The 25,684-nt window shown below is 37.4% G+C and overlaps 2 protein-coding genes across 2 annotated transcripts in view; one reads left to right on the top strand and one right to left on the bottom strand.

Annotated features, from left to right (window-relative positions):
• Positions 1-48: 48 nt before the first annotated feature.
• Erh (ERH mRNA splicing and mitosis factor) lies at positions 49-16,906 on the top strand. Its single transcript, XM_005322831.5, has 4 exons — positions 49-264; positions 2,850-2,937; positions 8,577-8,697; positions 16,387-16,906. Exons 1-4 carry the CDS (start codon positions 64-66, stop codon positions 16,487-16,489), a joined length of 513 nt encoding a protein of 170 aa, XP_005322888.3. The 5' UTR covers positions 49-63; the 3' UTR covers positions 16,490-16,906.
• The window catches only part of Galnt16 (polypeptide N-acetylgalactosaminyltransferase 16), a 113,603-nt gene continuing 104,664 nt past the window's right edge, over positions 16,746-25,684 (bottom strand). Inside the window, exon 16 of the mRNA XM_078050120.1 lies at positions 16,746-22,062. Within this exon, the coding sequence (XP_077906246.1) occupies positions 22,015-22,062 (48 nt within the window). The 3' untranslated portion in view covers positions 16,746-22,014. The remainder of the gene's footprint in view (positions 22,063-25,684) is intronic.

The raw sequence follows: 25,684 nt of genomic DNA, 5'->3' as shown, positions 1-25,684 counted from the left end.
AAGAAAAACTTCTTTTCAAAGCTCCGAAACTTTCCCTTACATAGTTCATCGCCCTTATAAAAGATGGCTGTAGCAGAGTCAGTATCTCCTCTAGCTGCCGGAAATGAGTACACCTCTATGGTCCAAAAGGCTTTTTTGCGTCGTGCTTCCGACGACTTCCTGCGGCTCCTCTCGCGGGGATTGGCTGTTGGCGGCGTTGTGGCTGAGCTCGTGTGCGGCGGCAGTATCGACAGCGGCTGCAGCAAAGAAGAGTTTGGCGCGATGGTGAGAAAGGCCCCAGCGGCTACCTGAATCCCCCAGCCTTCGGGGCAACCTCTGCCCCGTACATCTTCCTGGCCTTCCCACCCGCAACCATCTTTCGCCAGGGTGCTGTTCCCGGCCCCTGCAGTTCGCGGGTCGACCCTTCTCCCTCTTCCCGCCGTGGAGACGCCGGGCCTGGCTTTAGGCCCCGGACCCGGGTCCGCCCTGCCGTTGCGCGCCCGCCTGTTTTTTGGATCAAAGCCTGCGGTGGGCCTAAGAACGCGCTCTCTCCCGAGTGCTAGTTGATGGAGGAAGGCGTGGTGATGGTGCTTTTTGCCTCCAAATAGTCAAGCTTACTGTAGGAACAATGGCCTAGGGGATGTTTCCGAAACTGACAGATTTGTCAATTTACTGTACCCCGCATGTGGGCCAGGCGGAGTCATACTTGCTTTGTAGTGTGCTTCTTCAACCATTCCCTATTGTTTTCCTGCACTTGGCCTTTTTTAAAAAAAGAATTTTGTGTTTTCTAAGATCTGTGGGTGCATCATTTAGCGTTTCAATCAACCTCAATCCCCATTCTTACCCTTGTACTCTTCTGAAAAGATAGGCTCAGCTCGGAGTCCAGGCCTTTTGGAATCTGATTAGGGTGATAGCGAAGTGGTTGGATTTTTTCGTTTGTTTTGCTTTTAAATCAAAAGGGAGGTGGCAACAGGGATTACAGGGACGCAGGATTTTTCTACATTTACTCTTTCTTTTTCTGGTTGTTGCAGTTATTGTTAACAAGCTAACTTTTCCAGGTTGTACTTTCTGAGTTGCTTCAGTGTTTGACCCAATGTAGTCTTCTAAGGAGGACTGAGAATTGAAGGCCAGGTTTTAGTTCCCATTTTGCCTTAACTAGCCATGTGACCTTGCCTAAGTCATCTACCTGAGTTTCCTTCTTTCTCTACTTGTAAATCACAATTTGGTATTGTATTAAAATATTTAAATTCTGAGAAAGTGACAGCAACAAATATCAATCCATTTTCAATACAGTTGTCAGTAATAGCTTCATTTTGTTTCTCTTTTGTTTGAAGTTTGGGGAAAGCGTTTGAAACTAATTAGCAAACTATGTATTGTAATAATTCCGCAATAAAAGAATGACTATTTCGGGTTCATATGTGTGGGACTTTGCTTTTCAAAACCAGGTTAACTATTCATCAGAATGAATCACTGTTGTTTGGCAATCAGAATAAGGTTTTTATTAAGGGAATTTTGCATGACTTTTAAAATTAATCACATTTCATTCTAGTAGTTTTTAATCCTTTTTGGCATTTCATTCTAGTAGTTTTTAATCCTTTTTGGGGGGGGAATATAAACTTTGCCCTCTGGTTGATTTTAAGACTAGATAAGAAAAGCAATGTACAATATAACTATTTCTGTATGTTATTCTTTGAAATAAATTAGCCTTTAATTTGTATTAGAACTAGTACAAAGTGAATATAATAGCAACTGGTATAGCTAGTGTATAATGCAAGCCCTGTTGCAGAGTGCAATAGTATGGCAAATGATACAGAAATTTCCCCCCACCCCTACTCACAAACACTAGGCAAGTGAACCCAGAGCTTTATGTTAGTATTTAATTAATCATCCCTGCATGCATAGCAAAAAAAGGGGGGGTGGCAAGGGGATAATTTCAATAGAGTAGTGATTCTCAACTGAGCAAGATTCTCCCAAACTCCAGGGACATTTGGTAATATCTGGAAACATTTTTGGTTTTCACAACTTTGGGAGGAAAATGTGGAATCTAGTGGATATGGGCCAGGGATGATGCTAAACATCCTACAATGCCCAGAGAATCATCTATTCCAAAATGTAATAGAGAATGAGAAACCCTGAAATTGACCCACCAACAGAAACATGCTCCCCAGTAAGCATGAGAGGGAAGCCATAAATCTATCTGTTGTTCTTCAGGCATATTCTTATTTCTTACTGTTTTAAATCAGTCTAACAATTTCATGAATCCAATGTTTAAAAATAATTGATTTTGCTATAAGATAGCTCCTGAAGGGTAGTCATCTACCAGGTGAATAGTTTAATGGATTTTTTTAGGGCAATACTAATTTTTTACAGCCAGTTTTTCTTATGCCTTGATGTTAGACTGTAACCCCTGTATAAAATATGATTCTACCATTGTGCTAAAGTTGGAAAAAGAACATTGGTGATACAGTGCTTGGAATGATTTTTCTCTTTATCCAAGTTTTTAATTAGGAACTTAATAGGGCTGCAGATAAAGAGTGATCAGTGGAGACAGAAAACCTTTGTAGGTTTATAATTTAGTTGGAAAGAAAAGGCAGTACAAAGGAACTTTTGCTGGGTACCTGCAGCCAATAAGTGAACTCCACCTTTGAGAAAGAGTCATTAGGACCCAGGAGACCTTACAGGAGAGAGGTGAATACAGCTGTTAATATCACGCTTGGGCGAAGGCCTAATTATTGTACGATGAACAACCTGATCAATTACATTTTAATAACTGACATGTATTGTGGCATAAATGGGAATTTTATGTCATAATGTGAATTTCTCAAATATAAGTCTGAAACTTACATTGAAATTCCTTTTTCCCCCTGTAGTCTCATACCATTCTGCTGGTACAGCCAACCAAGAGGCCAGAAGGCAGAACTTATGCTGACTATGAATCTGTGAATGAATGCATGGAAGGTAAGTTTAACACTAATCAAGGAGTAGAAATCTTTGAGGTTTTTTTTCCTGCCCTGATATGCTTTAATGCTCACAATTGTAATCACAGTGGCTCAGGAGGCTGAGGCAGGAGGATCATGAGTTCAAAGCCAGCCTCAGCAAAAGCAAGGCACCAATTAACTCTGTGAGACCCTGTCTCTAAATAAAATACAAAACAGGGCTGGTGATGCGGCTCAGTTGGCGAGTACCCCTGAGTTTAATCTTTAACCCCCTCCCCCATTGGAGTATGTGGATTGGATATTCACAAATAAAAACTAACTGGTTTAGACTTAAAATCTGCCATGTAAAACCAACAATGAGTATAACTGAACAAAGCTATTAGTAATCAGATATCTTCTAAAAAGCTAGCTAAAGTCCATATTTTACATTGGGGTTTATTCTTTGCATACTACAGTTTTATGGATTTTTGCCAAATTCATGAAGTCATGAATTTACCATTAGAGAATCATACAAAATACTTTGACAGCCCTAAAAATTATTTGTGTTCAGCCTGTTTGTTCTTCCTGCCACACCCTCCAGACCCCTGACAACCAATGATCTTATTACTATCTCTATAGTTTTGCCTTTTCTAGAATGTCGTATTTTGGCATTCTTCATTGCCCTTGAATGATTGGTTCCAGGACCTCCTCACAGATACCAAAATCTGCAGATGTTCAAGTCGTTTATATAAAATGGTGTGATATTTGCATATAACCTACATAAACCCTCCTGCATACTTTATCTAAGTCATTTACAATACTTAATATAGTATAAATGCGATGTAAACAGTTGTTCTACTTTATTGTTTAGAGAATAATGACATGAAAATTGTATTGTTCAATACGAATGCCGTTTCTTTTCTTCATATGTATTTAATTCATAGTTAAATGCATGGATGCCAAATCTATGTACATGAAGTGCTGACTGTACTTAATGGTTTAAATTATTATCACATGTAGCCTTCTTGTGCTGGCTTCTTTCATTTAACAATATGCATTTAAGGTTCTTCCATGTCTTGTCATGACTGGATAGCTCCTTTTTTTTTTTTTTTCTTTTTTTAAAATTAGAAATGGTGCTATATGTTCCATTTTAAAAAGTTAAAAAATGAGGATCCGAGTGTGTAGTTCATGATATCAGTGATAAAGCACTGAACTAGCATGTATGAGACCCTAGGCTATATCCCCAGTGCTGCTTTCTTTTTCTTTTTTGATGGGATGAGGAGGGGTGGTAGCAGTGATTGAACTCATAGACACTCAACCACTAAGCCATGTCCCCAGCCCTATTTTATATTTTACTTAGAGACAAATTCTCACCAAGTTGCTTAGCACCTTGCTTTTGATCAAGCTGGGTTTGAACTTGGGAATTTCCTGTGGGGATTCTCCTCTTGAACCACAGAGATTACAGGCATGCATCATTGCACCCTGCTCCCAAAGCTGTTTAAAAAAAAAAGAAAAAAGTTAAAAATGTTAAAGCAAAATTACTGAATCAGTTCTTACATGGTGATTGTCAAATGATAATTTTCTTCGTCTATTTTCTTTGTTATGTTACTTAATATTTCCCTGTAAAGCAGAGCTTTTACTCCCCCCCAAAAAAAAATTTTAAAAATGAAGACTATGTTTTAGAGCAGCTTTAGGTTTATTTTTTTTTTTAAAGATTGGAGAGCTAAGGATATAGCTCAGTTGGTAGAGTGCTTGCCTTGCAAATAAATAAATAAAAAGATTGGAAAGTAGAGTCCCAACCGACCTTTCTTTCCCTGTCCCCTCCCAGTTTTCCTTAATACTACATTTTTTATTAGTGTGATACATTTGTTTCACTTGATGAAGCAATATTGATGTTAATTAAAGTTCACAGTTATACATTAAGGTTCACTTTTTGTTTTGAACATTTATAGACTTTAATGTATGTATAAGACATGTATCTATCATTATTCTATCATACACAATAGTTTCACTATCCTGACAATACGGTGTCCTACCTATATGTTCCTTCTCCAAACTGCTAGCAATCACCACCTCTACTGTCTCTGGTTTTGCCATTTCCAAAATGTCATGTTGGAATTACATAGTATGTAGCATTTTCTGATTAGCTTCTTTCACTGTTTTTTCATGTGTTTTAGCTCTTTTATTTTTTTATTGAATAATATTCCGTTGTATTAACATATCACCGTTTGGTTATCTATTTACCTATTAAAGAACACCTTTGTTGCTTCTTTTGGGGCAATTATTATTAAAGCCACATGAGGTTTTTTATGGATGTACATTTTCAGCTCATTTGGGTAAAAACCTAGTAGCGTGATTATTGGATCATATGGTTAAGACTATGTTTGACTTAGTAAGAAACTGCCAAACTGTCTATAGAAGTGGCTACACCATTTTATGTCCCCACCAGAAATGAATGAGCACTCCTTTCACTCTGCATCCTTGCCAGTGTTTGGTGGTGTCATTACTTCAGGTTTAAGCAAATCTAATAAGTGTGTGGAGGTGATCAGTGAGTGATACACGATATTGAACCTTTTTTTTATACATTTATTTGCCATCTGTTTCTTTGGTGAGCTCTTTGTTCAGATCATCAGTTCACTTTTTTATTGAGCATATTGCTGAGTTTTAGAAGTTCTTGATGTATTTTGGATACAAGTCCTTTACCACATCCTTAAACCACATAATGTGATTTTTTGTGTTGTTTCTTGAATAGTGTCCTTTGCAACATGAATATTTTCATGAAGTCCAGTTTATGTGATTTTTCTTTCATTGCTTATGATTTGTCATCTAAAAAACCATTGGTCTTATCAAATATTCATGTTTTTTTCCAAGACTTTTTTTTGTGTGTGTGTGTGCGTGCGTGCGTGCGTGCGCGCGCGCGTGCGCGCACTTAGGTTAAACCCAGGAGCACCAAAAAAACCACTGAGCGACATCCCCAGCCCATCTTTTTAAAAAAAAAAGTTTTATGTTGAGACAAAGTCTTGCTCAGTTGCTTAGGGCCTTGCTATCCTGCTGAAGCTGGCTTTGAACTTGGAATCCTGCCTTACACTCCCAAGCTGCTGGTGTGTGCCACGAAGCCCAGATTTCTAAGACTTTCTATCATTTTACCAATTACTTTTAGGTCTCTGCTCCATTTTGAATGATTATTTATTTACGGTGTGAGGAATGGACCCAACTTCATTTTTTTTTGCACGAGACTATTCAATTGTCTTAACACCATTTGTTTGAAGATCATTAATTCTTTGTTGAGTTTTCCAGGCACTGTTTTTTTAAGTTGTAGATGGACACAATATCTTTATTTTTTTATTTATTTTTATGTGGTGCTGAGGATTGAACCCAGGGGCTCACATATGTGAGGCAAGCGCTCTACCACCAAGCTACAATCCCAGCCCTCTAGACACGTTAATGAAAAGCATTTGGCTATAAATGTGAAGGTTTATTTCTGGATTCATTTCTGTTACACTGATGTATGTGCTTGTCCTTATGCTAGTATCACTCTCTCAATTACAATAGCTTTGTAAGTTTTAAATCAGAACTTTGTTCTTTTTGAAATAGTTTGGTTATCCTGGATCTCTTGAATATTCAAATTTAGGATCAAAAATATTCAAATTTAGTCAAATTTAGGATCAACTTGTCCATTTATTATTTCATTATTTCAGATTATTTCCAGCTCAGGGTAGGTATTGCATTGAATACATAGATCATTTGGAGGGAGTATTACCATCTCTTTCTTTTTTTTTTTTTTTTTTTTTTTTTTCCAGTACTGAGGATTGAACCCCCTGGGGCTCATGTATGCTAAGTGAGCACTCTTACCACTGAACCTTTTCTTTTTTTATTGTGAGCCAGAGTCTCACTAAGTTTCCCAGGCTAGCCTCAAATTTGAAATCTTCCTGTCTCCACCTCCCCAGTAGCTGGAATGAAAAGCAGATGTGTCCACTGCACATCATATTAAATCTTCAATCCATGAACTTGGATTCCTTTTCATATATTTAGGTCTTTACTTTCAATGACATTTTGTTGTTTTCAGTGTACAAGTCTTGTGCTTCTTTTTTGTTAAATTTGCTCCCAAGAACTTTATTCTTTTTTATACCATTGTAAATAGAGTGGGTTTTTTTTTTTTCAATTTTCTATTGGTTTATTGTTAGGTCTAGAAATTCAGTTGATTTTCATATGTTGATCTTACATCCTGCAAGTTTGCTCTACTCATTCATTAGTTCTGTTACATTTTTGGTGGTTTCCTTAGGATGTTCTGCACAACAGAGAAAGTTGTACTTCTTCCCTTGCAGATATAAATGCCTGTTTTCTTTCTTGCCCAATCACCCTTGTTAGAATAGGTAGTACAGTGTTGAATGCAAGTGTCGAGAGTAGATATTTCAGTCTTCTTCCTAATCTAAGCAGAAAAGCATCCAGTCTTTCACCATTAAGCGTATTGGTAGCTATGAATCAATGTCTTTTTAAAGTGAACAATGAGTTTATTTTATTGGTTTTATATTCTTTCCAGATAATGTGCTCTGTAGACAATTGTTATGTGACTTTGCTTATTTTAGTATCTTTATTATAATTTGAGTAGAGAAGTGTATTACATGTGCTAATGCTTTATTATTTCATTATTTCACATAATCCTCAAAATCATATGAAGAGGTACTATTGTTATCTCCCTTTGATAGGAAAGGCTTACTGGTAGAGTCATTTGCCCAGGATTTCATAATTACTAAAGGTAGAGCTGGAATTCAGGTCTGTTGGAATCTAGGATTCAGGATCTTAAGTTCCATATTAAGATAAGCTTTGGGGGCTTGGAATGTGGCTCGAGTGGTAGCGTGCTCGCCAACATGCATGAGGCACTGGGTTCGATCCTCAGCACCACATAAAAATAAAGACATTGTGTTCACCTAAAAAACTAAAAAATAAACATTAAAATTTTAAAAAAAGATAAGCTTCAAGCTGGGTGTGGTGTCACATGCCTGTGATCCTAGTGACTCTGGAGGCTAAGACAGTAGGATCACGAGCCTCAACAACTTAGTGAGATCCTGTCTCAAAAATAAAAGGGGCTGGAGATATATGGCTCAGTGGCTTAGTGGTTGAGTACCCTGGACTTTAATCCTTAGTGCAAAAAAAAAAAAACCTTAAAATAGACCTATTGCCAATTTTTATTGATATTTTTGTTATTGTTGTTGCATCAAAATCCAAAGGCAAGCTATTCATTTGTCACCATTATTCCAAAGTGTGGTGTTTTTCTTTACATACTTTGTAGTTTTTGGAAGATTTATTGAAAAATCTGACTTAACGAACCACAGTATTATCCTTGTGTGTGTGTGTATGCTGGGGATCAAACCCATTTATGCTAGGCAAGTGCTCTACCAGTGAGCTATATCCTCAGCCCTAGGTTACAATTTTTTTGAACCATCAGATGACAAACCTTTAAAGCACATTTTGCTTCAATGGTTTGAAGTAATCATTATTAAGGCACAAAATGGCTACCAACATTCTAGTGAATTTGTAAAGTTGCTTGTGGCAGTAATTAAAATGATCAAGCTACAGTTCTTTTCCCAGCCCAATTTTACTAAAATAAATATGATATCAACATAAAGAACTACTCATATACAGGCTTATGCAGTTGTAAGTTCTTTTTCCCTCCTCTTTCAGGAGTTTGTAAAATGTATGAAGAACATCTGAAGAGAATGAATCCCAACAGTCCCTCTATCACATATGATATAAGTCAGTTGTTTGATTTCATCGATGATCTGGCAGACCTCAGCTGTCTTGTGTGAGTACTTGCCACCTTATCTTTAACTTGCATTTTTCTATTGTATATCTGAGGTGATTTATGATATTGGGAGTTCATTGTGTCTGATATTGGTATTTGCATTTTGCATACTTTATGCTAGTTAATATTTTACTTACATATATAGATCATAAATTAAGTTGATAACATAATGCCAAAGGTGCAGGATATCTTAAACTTTGCTATTGATACAGTTACTATGCAGAGAGGCTTATAATTAATAAATTTCATATCCTTTTTTTCTTTTAATACCTAATCTTTTTCTTAGACCCCCGCATCTTCCAGTCTTTATCCTAAAATAGTTGGTTTTGAATTAAAACTAAGATTGTTCGTTTTAAAACTTAAATATATATAGAATTGAAATTTAATTTTAATCCTGCTTTATGTAAATATTTTATTTTATTTTTTTTTTTTTTAAAGAAAGAGTGAGAGAGAGAGAGAGAGAGAGAGAGAATTTTTAATATTTATTTTTCAGTTCTTGGCGGACACAACATCTTTGTTGGTATGTGGTGCTGAGGATCGAACCCGGGTCGCACGCATACCAAGCGAGCGCGCTACCGCTTGAGCCACATCCCCAGCCCCTGTAAATATTTTATTTACACAATATTTTTATTAGAATGAGGGTTTTTTAGACCCTTACATTTTTTATTCTCAGAGATTTGTTAGATTTTTAAAAATGTTTCTCTTATAACAATAAATGTTTTGTATTTATAATCTGCTGATTATAAATACTACTACTAAGAAGCATAAAGTGTTAAAGATTGACTCAGTCTTCTCACCATCTGTGAATGAGAAACAATAAATACAGCTCATTTTACAGAGAAAAATGGAAGCACTTTAGGTTGACATTCAGTCATCAGGTGCTTGAATACTTATTATATGCCAGGCACCAAGTTAGAATATGAGGGAGCAGTGTTGAAAACATACGGACCTACCCATAGGCACTTCTGGACCATTCAGCCAAGCCTAGTATCTGGCTGCACCGTGCTGCCTCCCCTGAGATTCTTGGTGAAGACAAGCATTTCCTTAGGATTTTGGAGTTTTGCTTGCTCATAACGTTCATATGATCCAGTTCTGGTCTTAGATATGTTAATAAGAAATTTATATCTAAATAAGTTCAGGAAATTGAGGCCAGCAGAACTATAGGTATCATTATAGTCTAACATGTATCTTAAATTAATATGTATGGATCTTATTCTAATAAATATTTGTTGAGTGTTAACCCAGCAAGTACAGTCACCTCTCAGTATCTAAGGACATTGGTTTTAAGGATTCTCTACCCTTGCAGATATCAAAAATCTGAGGGTGCTTAAGTTCCTTTGTATAATGGTATGCTATTTGCATATAACCTGTGTACATCCTCCCATGTACTTTAAATCATCTCTGGGTTACTTAAAAGTCTGTACATTGACAGTACAGATGCCCCCTCCCCCAGTATTTTCAATAAGTTGTTCAAATCTGAGAATGCAGAACTGTGGATACGGAGGGTTGATTGTGTGTTTAGGGACGAGGAGGGCCTTGTGTAGATATGTTGCAGTTTTTTGTGTTTTGTGCTAGGGATGGAACCCAGGACCTCACACATGTTAAGCAAGCACTCCACACTGAGCTACATCCCAGCCCTTGGATTTTTACTTGCAGTAGCTAGAAAGTGGTTCACTAAAATGGTGATGTTTGATTATAGACTTGGATGAGAAAATAAGCCATCCTGATAACTACAGAGAAGGGAAAAAATGTACCAGACAGAGGGGAAGGGGACAGCTAGTTGTAAGAGTTCTGAGACAAGAGTGTGCCCTGCCCTGATGTGTTTGAAACTTGTATAAAAGCCTATAAGGGTACAGAGGAATGTAGAGTAGATTAGAGGTCCCGGGAGCAGTGATATTCTAGGAGCCAGTACAGAAGTGTTTCATGTTATTGATAGTCCAACAAATGAGATCTGAGAAGTGATTCCTGGAGTGTCACTGAGAATGTCTTTGGTAACTTCCAAAGAAATTTTGGTATAGAGTGACAAAGTTTTTATTTACAGATTTCAGTTATTTTAGAGGTGTGAGAAAAGAGGCATTGTAGACAACTGATAAAAAACCAATGTTTATTCAATGCATCAAAGAAATTGAGATATATCTAATAACTGCAGGAGCAAATAGCCTTTTATGGGTGTTTTTGAAGAGGTGAGAAATAGTGGGAAGTTTGCAGGCTAGTGGGATGATTTAGTAGAGGGAGGAATTGATGGCATTAGAATCTAGGACAGTGCATTAGTAGTAAAGAGGGGAAGGTAGGCGGTATGGGTGGAAGATTGGGGAAATTATTTTCTGATTGCTTCAGCTGTTTCAGGAAAATAGGAAGCAAGAACACTGAAGTCAGGTGGAGGAAAAAGTGTTGTAGGTTTATGGAGAAGTAAAAAATCATCTAAGAGGACAAAGATATTAAGGGTTGCTTGGTTTCTAGGAAAAACTAAGTATCCTCTTGGGTACCTGATAATGCATTTAAAGAAAATCTGTTTTCATCATGGGCTTGCTTCTAGTCACTCCTGGATGGCTACAGGTAAGGAATAGGTCGTGGTCAGTCAACATTTTGCTAAAGATTGGAGATGTGTGCAAGGAAATAATAAGGGATCAGTGACCATAAAATGAAATTGGAGGTGGGGGCACTGGAGACAGACAGAATCAATTTAATTGTAGGTTCCCTGGGGTCAAAGAAAACAAATGAGATGCTCAAAATTGGGTGATTGATAATGACAAGGTCTGCTGGATCTGGCTGAGGAGGAGCAGGGAGACAAGATGTTTGGAAATTATATTGGAAAAGATGTTGGCATTGAGGGGCGTAAGTGTCAGCAGAATCATCTACTAGACATAAAATCACCAATAACGTGTTTTTACTGTCTAGAATTTAAGAAGCAGCTATGTTTTTGTTCACTATTTTATCTCCAATATCTAGAATAGTATCTGACACACTGCACTGAGTGAATATTGGTTGTAAAAATGCATGTCACTGGGCTGGGATTGTTGCTCAGCGGTAGAGCACTCGCCTAGCATGTGCAAGGCGCTAGGTTCAATCTTCAGCACCACATAAAAATAAATAAAAGTATTGTGTCCAACTCTAAAACTTAAAAAAAAAAAATGCATGTCACCCCCATAATATGATTTGAAGCATAATTTGTTGAAATGATTTGTAATTTTTCTCCCCTTTTTTTAATGTTACAGAGTTATATTCTCTAAACAAAGGTGAAAGAGGGGCTGGGGTTGTGGCTCAGTGGAAGAGCACTTGCCTAGCATGTGTGAGACACTGGGTTCGATCCTCAGCATCACATAAGAATAAAATAAAGATACAATGTCCACCTATAACTAAAAAAATACATATTTTTTTAAAAGTGAAAGAATCTGACATTTTATGCTAAATTTTGGAGGATCTTATATTAGAAATCTTAATTATTTATCTGATCAAGTTGGAGATTTATATTTGTCCCAAGTGTATTGGTGTTGAGAAGTTTTTACATTTGGAATTTAAAACTGACTACATGTTTCATTTGGAACTTAAGGCTTTTATAGAGTTCATGTACAAACGAATGTTATCTTCATGATTTTTTAAAACATCACTTAGTCAAACATCAGTTATCTCATTCCCCGTAAATGGGAAGTAACTTAAAGCTAAGGAAAGATTGTTTTACTCACCTTGGGAGGGGCTAACAGGAGTTTCTAAATTAAAGATAGCTGAGTTGGAATTTTCTCACCATTTTTCAACTCTTTTGGGCCAGTTAACTCAGTATTGCTAAACCTCAATTTGCTCATTTGTAAAATTTGTTTATTGGTACTGGGAATTGAACCCAGGGGCATTTAACTACTGACCCACATCCCCAGCCCCCCTCCCTCCCCCCCCCCTTTTTTTTTTTTTTTGAGACAAGGTCTCTCTGAGTTACTGAGGGCCTTGCTAAATTGATGAGGCTGGCCTTAAACTCAGGATCTTCCTGTTTCAGACTCTCTACTTGCTGGGATTATTGGCACAAGCCACCGTGCCAGCTCATTTGTAAAATTTATATAAATGTACTTCACAAGACAACTTATGAGGCCCCAGTTGCTTGCTTAACACAGCCACATCAGATATACAGCAAGAACCCCATGTTAACTGGACTGATGAAGCCAGGACAGATTTTATTACAAGTATGTTCTGTAAAATTTGCCGCAAATTTATGAATTTGTGGATTTCAATCTCCATAATGATAAATTGTGCTGTTAAAAATGTTTCCGGTTTTTGGCAACACAAAAAGCACACAAAGTAAAACACTGATTATAAGGGACATTCTGCAAGTATGTTACTTCATGATAGGATATAACTTTGTGCTTTTAAATGTATCTAGCTTGCTAAGATAGTATTACCTAGATAATTCTTTCCAGCTCATGTAATTCAGGTATGAGAGAGATAAATGGTAATCTGTAGTTTTTAATTGTCTCTTTGAAAAGCAATAAATTGTAGGTTAAATTGTGTTTCTTTTTCTAATGTTGAAAATTGAATTTAGGATTTAGAACTATTTTTCCCACATGACTTAGCTTGTGTCTCATTTGTTATTTGAATATCCTAGTGAAAATATTTCCAAAGAGGTCACATACTGTTGTGTCACTTCTTATGAGCATACTTTACACTGAGCTACGTTCCCAGCCCTTTATTTTAAGAGAGGGTCTCTCATAAGTTGCCCAGGCTGTCCTCGAACTTTCAGTCCTCCTACCTCAACCTAACCCACAACTTTTTAAAATCCTTTTCCCCAAAACCTCTTATTTAAAGCAGTATAAGGCTCAGGGTTCAGCTCAGTGGTAGAACACTTGCCTAGCATGCCAGAACCAGGTTGAATCATCAACATCACAACGAAAAAAAATATATTAAACTAAAAAAACGGTATAACAAAAAAATGGAATGTATAACTTGATGAAACCGAGGGCAAACTATATTAATAGAAATTTAGACAGAATTTGTCAAACTTGTTTCAGTTTTCTCACCTATGTTTTAAGATGAAAATAGCCTTTTGAATGTACAAGATTTTCTTGTTTGTGATATTTTCTTCCACAACTGTTGTAATGAGAAGGTACTCCTAATCAGGAAGGCAATCTGATATCAGCAGAGACAGTGCTGATTTATTTCTTGGTTCAGACCCTCAGATTGTTATGATAAATGCCTGCATGCATTTACAGAAACAATGGGCTGAAAGATTGATTTGTACCAATAGCTAAGAATTTTATTAATATACTTAACATTTAATTGTCACATTTTCAAATGCTAGTTAAAAGCCATCAATTTACAGCCTTCCATAAAGAAGGCATTATTATTATTTCATGAGCTGGAAAATAGCTTGTAGGAGTGATTTTGTGAGATGGAATGATCTCTCTCCCATCCAGGTATGAAAGTTCTGAGAAATTCTGTTTTTAATTCTTCTTCAATGTTAATAAAAATACTATAGTCTCTTCTGCCACACCCTAAAGTAGATTAGATTAGCACCTATTTAGTTAGGAACACCTAATTTAGTTAGGAAGCCTGAACAGATGACAGTAAAAGAATTCTTTTTTTTTATTTTTATGTGGTGCTGGGTTTGAACCCAGTTCCTCACACATCTCATGAGGCAAATGCTTTATTTTCTTTCTTTTTTTTTTTCCAATCTTTTTTTAGTTGTAGTCTTTATTTTATTTTCATGTGGTGCTGAGGATTGAACCCAGGGCCTTGCACATGCTGGCGAGCACTCTACCACTGAGCCACAACCCCAGCCGAGAATTATCTTACTTTTTAGAGTGTTTCTCACTGTAACAAGGTTGCTTAGTAGAATATTTGGTTAATAATTTTTACAAATTGGAAAACTTTTGCATTTTTTTAATAAACCAGTTCTGGCCTCACCAGAGGAAAAATGTGATGGTCATTGTATAAAGCATTCCTACTTTGGAATTTGTTTCCCTTAACAAAAATTGGTATGCAGGTTTCTAGCTTGGTGGGTAGTTAACAGTGAGGACTATGATGTTAGGAGCGTATAAGCTTTTACTTGTTCAGTATCACTTAGCTATTAAGTTGCTTCACTTCTTTGAGCCTATGATGACTTACTTATAAAAAAGTAATCGTGGGGCTGGGGATGTGGCTCAAGCGGTAGAGCGCTCGCCTAGCATGCGTGCCGCCCAGGTTCGATCCTCAGCACCACATACAAAGATGTTGTGTCTGCCAATAAATAAATAAATAAATAAATAAATATTTTTAAAAAGTAATCGTAATTGTACAGGGTTACAAAAAGGAACACACATTTAAAACAGTGGCTAGTATTTGGTAAAGTCTTAAGTACTTACTGGTATAATTTTTTGCTGAGAAATTTTAAAATGAAGACTTTTTAAATGGCTAAAATGAGATATAACTGATAAATCAGATACTTTGTTTTTTTAAGGTATCTTCTTGGGCAAACTGAGTGAACCCCTGAAGGTAAACCAGGGCTCTTATCTTTCTGGGATGCTGTGTGGCATTCCCACCAGGTGGTGCACACAGCTTTGAAACACTTCACTGTATTTGTGTAATCTCTGTTGGCTTATTGCTTTTTTATACTGTAACTGTAGATGGGGGACTCCAAAAAGAATGTATTCTTAACAGCTAGATTTCAGTTGTAGGTCAGCTGGAAAGTTTTTTTCCAAGTTTTAGCATGATTAACTTAAGTGATTGGCTATAAAGTGTACTGTGGGCTCTGAAAACCAATGGAAGTTTTATTGCTAGTGCTACTCTTTACACCTTCACCCTTCTCTTCTGCTAAGAGAGGTTTTGGAGATTGCTATGTGTTCTGATAATTCTCCTCTACAGGCCTCTTACAGTAATTATTTACTTGTAGCACTGGGGATAGAGCCCAGAGAAACTTGCTGGCAAGTTTTATGTTTTTTATGTGGCAGCCCTTTTATGTTTTTTTTTTTGAGACAGGTCTTGCTAAGTTTAAGTTACCCTGGCCGGCTTTGAACTTGGGATTCCCTTGCTTTCCAGGTAGCTGGAATTATAGGTGTGCACCAGCATACCCAGACCTAGCCAAGATATAGGTTATAAGATTACTTCTCTTAACTACTTTTGCAGGAGAGGACTGGAGATGTAGCTCAGTAGTAGAGTGCTTGTCTGATATACACATGAGGCCCTGTTCAATCCCTAGCACTATTTAAAAAATAAAATCATATATGAAAAATCAGCAGGAACTCTTTTCCAGTATGTTTAAGATTCCTTAGTTAATTCAAAAGTAAATTTACCAAATCTAAAGTTTATACTAGTGTTTGGTTTTGTTTTTTAATCACAAAAGGAACTGTAAAAATAGAAACTGTGTGGGAGAAAGAACACATGGTCAGATGGAAAATTTATCTTTTTCCAAGTCTTAAGTGATTAACCTTAACCTTAAGTGATTGGCTATTAAGTGTACTATGGGCTCTGAAAACCTTCTGCTGAGAAGTATGTGACATATTGAGCATTTAACTTAAGAGCTCTGGGCCTTGGTTTCTTTTCCCACGATAAGATTATACTAGGTGATCTGAAGTTCATTTTGGTTAAAAATTAGCAGCTGTATAAGCAGCTTTTTCATTGAGATCATGATTGGAGTGTGCACATCGTTGCCATCATGGGACAGTTATAATTTGAGGTTTAAACATGTGACAGTAATTGACTACTGTAACTTTTGACCTTTCTGTTCCTCAGTTACCGAGCTGATACCCAGACATACCAGCCTTATAACAAAGACTGGATCAAAGAGAAGATCTACGTGCTCCTTCGTCGGCAGGCTCAACAGGCTGGGAAATAATTGAGCTGGAAGCATTAGGGGGCTGGGGGTGGGCTTGGAACACAGGTGTGTACAGCGTGCTGTAGTGAAAGTTTTGTATTATAGTAATCCTGTTTCCATTTTGTTACACTCTGGCCAAGATTGAATGTATTAGATGAAATGTGAGGGTCTTTGAGGATCTTTTCAATCTGAAACCCCAGTTGCCCCCTTTTTCTTTCTTCCTTTTTTTTTTTTTTTTTTTACTTAAACATTTTTATGATTTAGGTTGCAGTTGCTCTTTGTCAGTTTATGTTGGTTCCAGTCCTTCGAACTATTCATATCTGCTTTATACATTCACTGTACTAACCCTTCAAGATCGGGTGGGGGGTGGTTGACACAGTTTAGTTATGTCCTCAAGATAAAGTCTTAGTGAAAAATAAATAAATGTTCTTTAGTTAATGGTTTCTCACTGAGTGATTTTTTGTTTGTTTATTTTTTTACTTCAGAACACTGGATTATCTTGTAAAACATTATCAATTTTAAAACCAGTAGGCCACAACACAAAAGAATTTGAGGCAATGCTGAACACATTTTGCTGTGGTTTATGTGAAATAAGCTATTACCTACCTCATTTGTCTAGCAAATCTCATTTGTAGCTCCAAAGCTTATATCTACATTGGTACAAACATCATACAGATGCTTCTGGACTTATATTTAATGAGTTTATCAGGACATAATCCCATTGTAAGTTGAAAATATCCTAAGACCAAATGTCTTCAATATTCCTAAACAGAGGAATGCAGTACAGTATTTTCCCCTTGTGGTCATGTGGCCAACTAGGAGCTAGGTGTCAGTGCCATTACCCAGCATCACTCTACTGAACGCATATAACTTTCACACTGCCTTAAGTTCACGACCATCTGTAAAAGACTTTTTGGAAAAAAACAGCTTGCCTGCTGCAGCAGCCAGATAAGCTCCTTGGCTTTGACCAAGTGCTCTTTCTGAGAGGTCCTTGGGCCCTGGTCAGAGCCTTCAGCAGTTGAATATTCATTTATCCACTTCTGTATGGAAGCCATATGGGCAAGGGAAGGCCCACAGAAAAGTACAAAATGATCTTCCTTTTAACGTAGAGTCGTGTTGTGAATTGGACTTACCATATTATACTTCCAGTCATCAAATACATGGATGCTCCCTTATTCTTTTATCACTTTACCAGATGGCTAGTGTCTTAACACACAATCTTCAGATTGGTAGATTTTGGGGAGAATTAGAGTATCTGACAAAGGTATAGCAGTGGATTAAAATTTCACTGTGAATCGGTCAGATTTTAACGCCGAAGTCTCAGAGAAAAAAAAAGATAAATAGAAAAGTAAGTAGTGCTGGGAAGTTGGCTCAGTAGAGAGTCTTGCCTGGGATGCATGAAGCCTAGAGTTTGATTCCCAGCACTGCAAAAAGAAAAGTCAGATGGTACTGTTTTTCACTAGGCCTGCCCTGCTTATAGAGTTTATTTCTCTAACAGATATGATCTTGGCTTCATATCAAGAACAAATCTGGAGAATGGGATTTTGAATCACTAAAAGCATAAGGGGGACTGGAGTTCTGGCTCATAGGTCGAGTGCTCGCTTAGCATATGTGGGGCACTGGGTTTGATCCTCAGCACCACATAAAAATAGGAAAAAGGTACTGTGTCCATCTATAACTAAATATGAATTTTTAAAAAGTGTAAGGTAAAGAGTAGGACTGGAATAAGCAAACATTTAACTATGTCTGGTATTACACAGAAGTGAAACAAAAGCCTTTTTGCTAAGGTAGAATCTTAAACAGGTAGCTACAACCACTGTCCCTATGTTGTTTGGTATATTTGGTATATTGATTGATCGGCTTTGCCCCAAACATAAGTAATAAAGTTTTAATTTCTGCATATTTAGTGATATATCACTACCCAAAGTGGAACCTAGTAGACAAATTACTAAAATCCTGATTCTCTAGCCTACCATACTTTGTTTCATATACCTGAAGATTTTCAAAATTTTTCTTGTTAATGGCTACATCTGTTCTTCATTGCCTAATCTAAGAATTTGCCAGAGTATAAAAGGAAGATTTCAACTGTCTCACTTCAGTTCTCTGGCTTAAAATATTTCCAGCAACTCACTAAATACCCAAACAAGTTCTATGCCTTGGTGATGGTGTGCTGTTTTACTTTCAATGAGGATGAGCACATAGTTTGGACTGTCTTAAAAACAGAACAGGCTACATTGGTAGGAATGGGATGGGGCAGTTCTTTAAGGATTACATCAGCTTTTATCAGACTGTTATCAAGGTTGAGATGAAAATCAGGATCAATATATGACCTATTTGATAAATATTACTTGTCAGGTCCAGTATCACATACCTGTAATCCTAACAACCTGGGAGGCTGAAGCAGGCAGACTGCAAATTCAAGCCAGCCTTGGCAATTTAGTGAGACAGTATCTCAAAAAAAAGGGTTGGGGATGTAGCTCAGTGAAGAGCACTCTGGGTTCATTTCCCAGTACTGTTAAGAAAAAGAAAGAAAAAAAATTACTCTGTAGGGATACTTTTAGATGGAGAAATGTTAATTTATATGTTAGCCTAATAATATGAGTATCAATATTTAGGCATAACATTTTGCTACTTGGAAAACATTTCACATTAATCATCACAATAACCCCTTGAAATAGAAAAGAATTTCTCTATTAATGAGGAAAAAATAGGTTCAGAGCAATACCACAGAAATTTTGCCAAATGGAGGGGCTGGGGATGTGGCTCAAGCGGTAGCGCGCTCGCCTAGCGTGCGTGTGGCCCGGGTTCGATCCTCAGCACCACATACAAACGAAGATGTGTCCGCCGAGAACTAAGAAAAAACAAATAAATGTTAAAATTCTCTCTCTCTGTCCCCCTCTCTCACTCTCTCTTTAAAAAAAAAAAAAGAAAGAAATTTTGCCAAATGGAAAAAACAAGGGTTTAATCCCAAAGATCTTGAATAGCTGTAAGCTACCTAATGAATCTTAATGCCTGTCAAAGAGACCTTTTTAGACTCAATTATTTGGATTCACAAGGTCGGAGGAGATTACCTTTGGCACAAGGGTATTTAAAAGCAAACAACTTGCCAACCCAGCAGCAGCAAGTATTTCTCCTCCATGGGAGAAGTCCCTGTGGCACTTCATACAGCAACCCAGGAATTATTCTAAACACAGACAGCTCAGGTGCAAGAGAAAAGATAGATTAAGTGCAAGAGCCAACTCCACAGAGTAAGTCCCTGCGGGAGTCATCCCCCAGTAACAAAAGTCTGCATTCAGAGAAACATGAGGCCATGTCTTCCAGCAGGTAGTTGTAGTTTCTCCCAGTTTAGGTGTGATGTACCAATAGAGATGTATTTTTACTAGGACCAAGTTTGCTAGTTTATTGTGCCATTGTGTTTCCAAGAACAGAGAGCTAGGAAACCCACAATTTGTCCATAGAGCACAAAGAGTTTTATTAATCTTTTATCTATAGACACTTAAGGAGTGTAAGATGGCACATTTAGCTGGCTTCATGAAAAAAAATGACAGTTTGTCTATGATAAGACCTCACTGTGTTGCCCAGGCTAGTCTTGAGCTCCTGAACTGAAGTGATCCTCCGGCCTCAGCCTCCTGAATAGCTTGGACTACAGTTTTGTGCCACTGTGGCCCAGCTGGGAAGTTTCATTTGACCTAGGTTTGGAAGGATCCCTGGACTTTGAAAGCAGGAAAATAGAATTGAAGTAATAATGAAATATCAAAGCACTGGAAATGTTTGAAAAATAGCAAGTAAACCATGATGGTGGGAGGAAAGAGAAAATTTAAGACAGGTGGGATAGAAGCCAGGAAAGTTACAGCTGCAGTGCCTTCATCAGCAAGCTGAGGGCTTAAATTTAATTCTATGGGCTGCAGGTAACCTTAAAAGATTTTTCAAGCATAACCTGTCAAATCATTGCATTAGAAGGATTAAGCACTACTCTTTGTAGACTGGGTTGGAAAGCCAAAGAATATAATGCCCCAGAAGCCAAGTCAAGAGAGTTTTTCAGTGAGACAGGTTAAGGTGAGAAATCATAAAGGGGGGGGGCTGGGATTGTGGCTCAGCAGTAGAGTGCTTGCCTAGCACAGGCTCCATCAGGGTTTGATCCTCAGCAACACATAAAAATAAAAGCATTATGTTGTGTCCATCTATACCAAAAAAAATTAAATGTTAAAAAAAAAACACTCTTAAAAAAAGAAAGGAATCATAAAAGGGCTTTTGTTTTGGATTTTAGGAGGTCTTTTCAATAGTGTAATACAAAGGCAAATAGCAAATTTATAGGTAAAGAGTAAGGGAAGCCAGGTGTGGTAGCGCACACCTGTAATCCCAGGAGCTCGGGAGCCTGAGACAGGAGGATCACAAGTTCAAAGCGAGCCTCAGCAATTTAGGCCCTAAGTAACTCAGAGACCCTGTCTCTAAATAAAATACAGAAAAAGGGCTGGAGATGTGGCTTAGTGGTTAAGGGCCCTGGATTCAATCCCAATACCAAAAAAAAAAAAAAAAGGAGAGTAAGGGAAATGGTGAGGTATAGTCAGGGAAGGCAAATCTTATTGAGAACTTGGAATACTAACAATAAATTGTAAGAATGGATTTTCTTTTTTTTAATTTTTTTTGTAGTTGTAGATGGATACAATAGCTTTATTTTATTTACTTATCTTTATGTGGTACTAAGGATCGAATCCAGGGCCTCACATGTGCTAGGCAAGCACTCTACCACCAAGCTACAACCCCAGCCCATGGATTTTCTTTTTAATAGAAGCAACTTCTGTATGAAAGTAGAGAAAGGGTCTAAGCTTAAAAAAACATATACTGGCTCAGAGGTAGAGCTCTCGCCTAGTATGGGTAGGGAAGGCCCTGGGTTCAATCCCAGCACCATAAAAAATTAAATATAATTAGACATTGATAATAGAAGATCGAAATACCATTTGAAGAAAATACACCACATTCTGATATACTGGTAGAAAGGTTAAGTTAACCTTAGAAGGAAAAGTGAGGTGGAACTTGAGAGGGTTTGTGTCCATGGTATTAATCAATTTAAATGAGCAAAATAGGATACTATTTGGAGATAGGAATAGATAACAGTAGGTCCTGGAAGAGAGTGAAGAAAGTTCGAAACAGATGTAGGGGAGTATAAGGAGGATAACATGTTTTGGGTGGAACTATCATATTTTGAGAATTTCACCAGAAACATTCAATCAGTAAAAAGGAAGGAAGGAGTTAGATATTGAATGCTTTTTGTTCATTAAATTTAAAAAATAATTTCTCAAGTCAGCCTATGCAGTCCCACGCGGCGACAGTTTACCCAAATATCTTCTTGTTCTAATGCTGTGCATTAGTTATTCTTATTTAACAACTAAATAAACAAATTTAAGAGCAATTATCCAAAGTCATGAAATGAAATCCAGATCTTTCTGGCTCCAAAAATCACGATCTTTCCACAACACTAATGGATCTCAAATACTGGTCCTCTAACTGGTGTTGAGATGTCTACAACATAGTCACTGTAGAACTTTCTACCAGGTTCTCAGCTTCTTCCTCCAGATTGAGTCAGCACATATTTCCTGTAAAGGGCCAATAGTAAATATTTTAAATCTGTTTGTCTCAGTCTTTCACTCTTTTTTAAACAATCCTTTAAAAATGCAAAAACCATTCTAGCTTGCCAGCCATACAGAAATAAACTGTAGACTCTCCCCCACCTCTGGGGATAGCCGGCATGCTCCCTTGATGTGTACACTTGCTTTACTACAAAGGCATCTGCTTGCCCCCCATTTTTCTTTGAATGCATATCTACTTTATAAATAAACTTCTGTCTATGCCTTTCTCTGGTGTGTGCCAAAATTCTTTTTTGTCATATATGCCAAGAACCCCACTGGTCCTGAGTCAAGTTTCCACTTCTCTCTGGGAATTCCAGAGACCCTTCTTCAATAACATCTCTTTGTAGCTCCTACAGGAATTTTCAGAGGCTTCGATTATAACAAGTCCATGTTAAGAGGATGGCAACACAAGAATTCCATCATCCCCACAGTTGAGACTGGAGTCTATTTCCTTGAGATCAGTCAGGATGAAACTTTTTAATTCCTAATTAGGGAGGGTCATTGCCTCTTGCCAGCCTTAAGCAGCCATAGAAGATGGATCTTCACCCCTCACCAACACTTAAGATTAAAGACCAAAGTCTCAATGGGAGGAGAAATGGCAAAGGGATTTAGGATAAAAAGAGAGAGATACTGAGTCTTAAATTCCCACAGCCCATCAAGGTACAGAAAGCATATCAAACTTGTGACTCGCCTTTGGACCTTGCCCTTGTAAAATGAGGGAAATGTGCAAGCAAAGGGAAAACAGGCTTATGATTGTATAGCTCCACCCTGCTCCACCTCTAGTCCAGCCCCCAGCTCTGGCCTTCTATAAATATTAACACCCCCCATCAATGGGTTGCTGTCTGTCTCTCCCCCTGGAGATAGCCCACATGCTCCCTTAAATGTGTATTTCTTGCTTTACCTCAAAGGCATTTCCCTATTGAGGGTCCACATTCTCCCTTGAATGTGTATCTATTTTCCTAAATAAACCTCTGCCTATGCCTTTGAAACAAAACAAAACAACAACCAAAAACCCTGTAGCCTCGATTTAGTTTATGTATCATAGTTTTAAAACTCCTGCTCTAGGGGCTGGGGTTGTGGCTCAGTGGTGGAGCGCTCGCCTTGCACTTGTGAAACCCTGGGTTCAATCCTCAGCACCACATAAAAACTAAACAAGGGAAATAAAAGTGTTATATCCATCTACAATTAAAAAAAAAAAACTCCTGCTCTAGAGAATTTGATTTAATCAATCTGGATTGGGACCTGGGAAAATAAGAAATTTTTAAGAGTTCCCCAGTCTTCCACTTCCAGAGTAACAAGGATCAGACTTAACAACTGGCAAATGGCAAAATAACTGAAGCTACTATTTTTCAGACAGCAGACGATGGACAGCACAGAACTGTGAGCCCTGGGTTCATAGGGAAATAAGGGGGAGATCTAACACTTCTGCCTGCAGGCATTTTTCTGAAAGGAAGGCACCAGAAGGGAGAATCTAAATAGCCCTGCTGCCAGGCGGAATTGAGGAGACAGGTGAGTTTGAGAGAAGCTGAGTTGTTGGGAGTTGCCGGGCAAAATTGTGGAAACAGGGAGCTACATGGAAAAAGAACTCCAGAAGTCTGCATGTGGCCCCTGACGTCTTGGCTGAGTACAAGCCTGGGCAAAAGAAGACAGGAGTCTTTTGTTGTTATTCTCAAAGGTCTTACGGGATGAGGAATCTATAAGTTCTGAACATCCAGAATAGAGTCCTTAAGGGCCATCAAGGTCATGCATTGATGCTCCCAAATATGTTACACCTTAGTAATATGCCTAAACTGCCCCTCCAGTAAAGACTTCTCTAGAACTTCCTAACAAAGTTTTAAAAATAAGACTCGAAGGGAGTCTTATTATAATTTGTGTGCCAAAATAAAGTCCAACACTTATTAAAGAAAAATGAATAAAATAACATTCACAGGTGTCCAGCATTCAGTTACTAACCATGAGAAGGCAGAAAAATATTACCGGCAACCAGAGACTAACATCAGAAATGACAGATGATATAACTACCAGACATGGACACTAAAACAACTAATAAGGGCTGGAAGTGTTGCTCAGTGGTCAAGTACTAAGCTCCAGCACTGCAAAGTAAAACAAAAACAACAAAACCTAGCTATTGTAAATTAATAGAAATATTTAAAGGAAAATGAATATGTTAGGAGAGAATTAGATTTTTAAAACATGGAATTTCTAGAGATGAAAAACACATTAAATGAAAATTCCACTAGATGATCTATAGTTAACAATGTACTATATTATTGTAAATCAATGAGAGTAAATTTTTAGTGTTCTCACCACAGAAAAAGTAAGTATGTGGAATAATACATATATTAATTAACTTGAGTTAGCCATTTCACAATGTATAAATATTTCAAAATTTGTTTTACCTAATATGTATATGTAATATTTTGTCAATTAAAAATAAATTAGAAAAATAAAAGGAGTACTTTAAAGCTATATTAAAAATGTAAATAATAAAATTACATATAAAGAAAAATTTACTGTATGAGATTTGTAACAGATTAGACACTGCAGAAAAAAAGCAGCTAAAGAAAACAATGGAAACTTAAAAATGAAACAGAAAATGGAAGGGGGAAAAAAGAACAGAGCTTTAGTGAACCATAAGAGTATAATAGCAGGTACTCTAACATGTGTTAGTGCACTCTGAAGAAAAAAAAAAAGCAGAGGTGGAGAGAAAAAAAATTATAGCCCAAATTTCTTATAGTTGAAGATTTATAAAGCTCAATCAGTCCCAGTTACAATAACTATGTCAGCACCCATAATCAGATGGCTAAAAATTAGTGATAAAATGTTCGCAGCCAGAGGAATAAACAAGAGAGACTTATCATCTGAAACTATGAACACCAAATGGCAATAGAATGGCAACTTTAATACATTTAAAAAATGTTAACCTAAAAATCCTATAATCAGAAAAATATGCAAAAATAAAGGCAGGGGGCATTGCTCAGTGATGTGTAAGTTTAACATGTCAAGGCCCTAGGTTTAATTCCCAGCACCAAAAATAAACACAACCCCAGAATCCAAGAAAAGGTTGGGGATGTAGCTCAGTGGTAGAGCACTTCCCTAGCATGTGTGAGACCCTGAGTTCAATATCCAACACCATGGGGAAAAAAAATGAGAATAATAAAGGCACGATAACAAAATTCTTAAGTTCTGGCTTTGATAGCACATACATTAAAATTAGAACAATGCAGGTTATTAATGACCCTCTGGCAAGGATGACATGAATTGGTGATTTATTTATTTATTTTTTTTTAGAGAGAGAGAGGGAGGAGAGAAAGAATTGTAATATTTATTTTTTTTTTTTTAGTTTTCGGCAGACACAACATCTTTGTTTGTATGTGGTGCTGAGGATCGAACCCGGGACACACGCATGCCAGGCGAGCGCGCTACCGCTTGAGCCACATCCCCAGCCCCTGTTTCTTTTATTTGGTGCTGAGGATTGAACCCAGTACCTTGTTCAGGCAAGCGCTCTGCCACTGAGCCACAACCCCAGCTCCTGTTTCATATTTTAAAGTGTTCTCAATACACAAAAAAATAAGTATATGACATAATA

This window comes from Ictidomys tridecemlineatus, chromosome 5 (assembly GCF_052094955.1).
Source record: "Ictidomys tridecemlineatus isolate mIctTri1 chromosome 5, mIctTri1.hap1, whole genome shotgun sequence".
In the NCBI taxonomy this organism is placed as follows: domain Eukaryota; kingdom Metazoa; phylum Chordata; class Mammalia; order Rodentia; family Sciuridae; genus Ictidomys; species Ictidomys tridecemlineatus.
The sequence above is the reverse complement of the archived record's forward strand: the minus strand, read 5'-3'. Positions and strand labels throughout refer to the sequence as shown.

Bases quoted from the DNA above. Each gene is read 5' to 3' on its own strand.
- Erh (XM_005322831.5), top strand. From the start codon at position 64: ATGGCTGTAGCAGAGTCAGTATCTCCTCTAGCTGCCGGAAATGAGTAC. The intron at 265-2,849 runs GTGAGAAAGGCC...TTCCCCCTGTAG, and splicing joins AAGAAGAGTTTGGCGCGATG to TCTCATACCATTCTGCTGGT. The intron at 8,698-16,386 runs GTGAGTACTTGC...TCTGTTCCTCAG, and splicing joins GCAGACCTCAGCTGTCTTGT to TTACCGAGCTGATACCCAGA.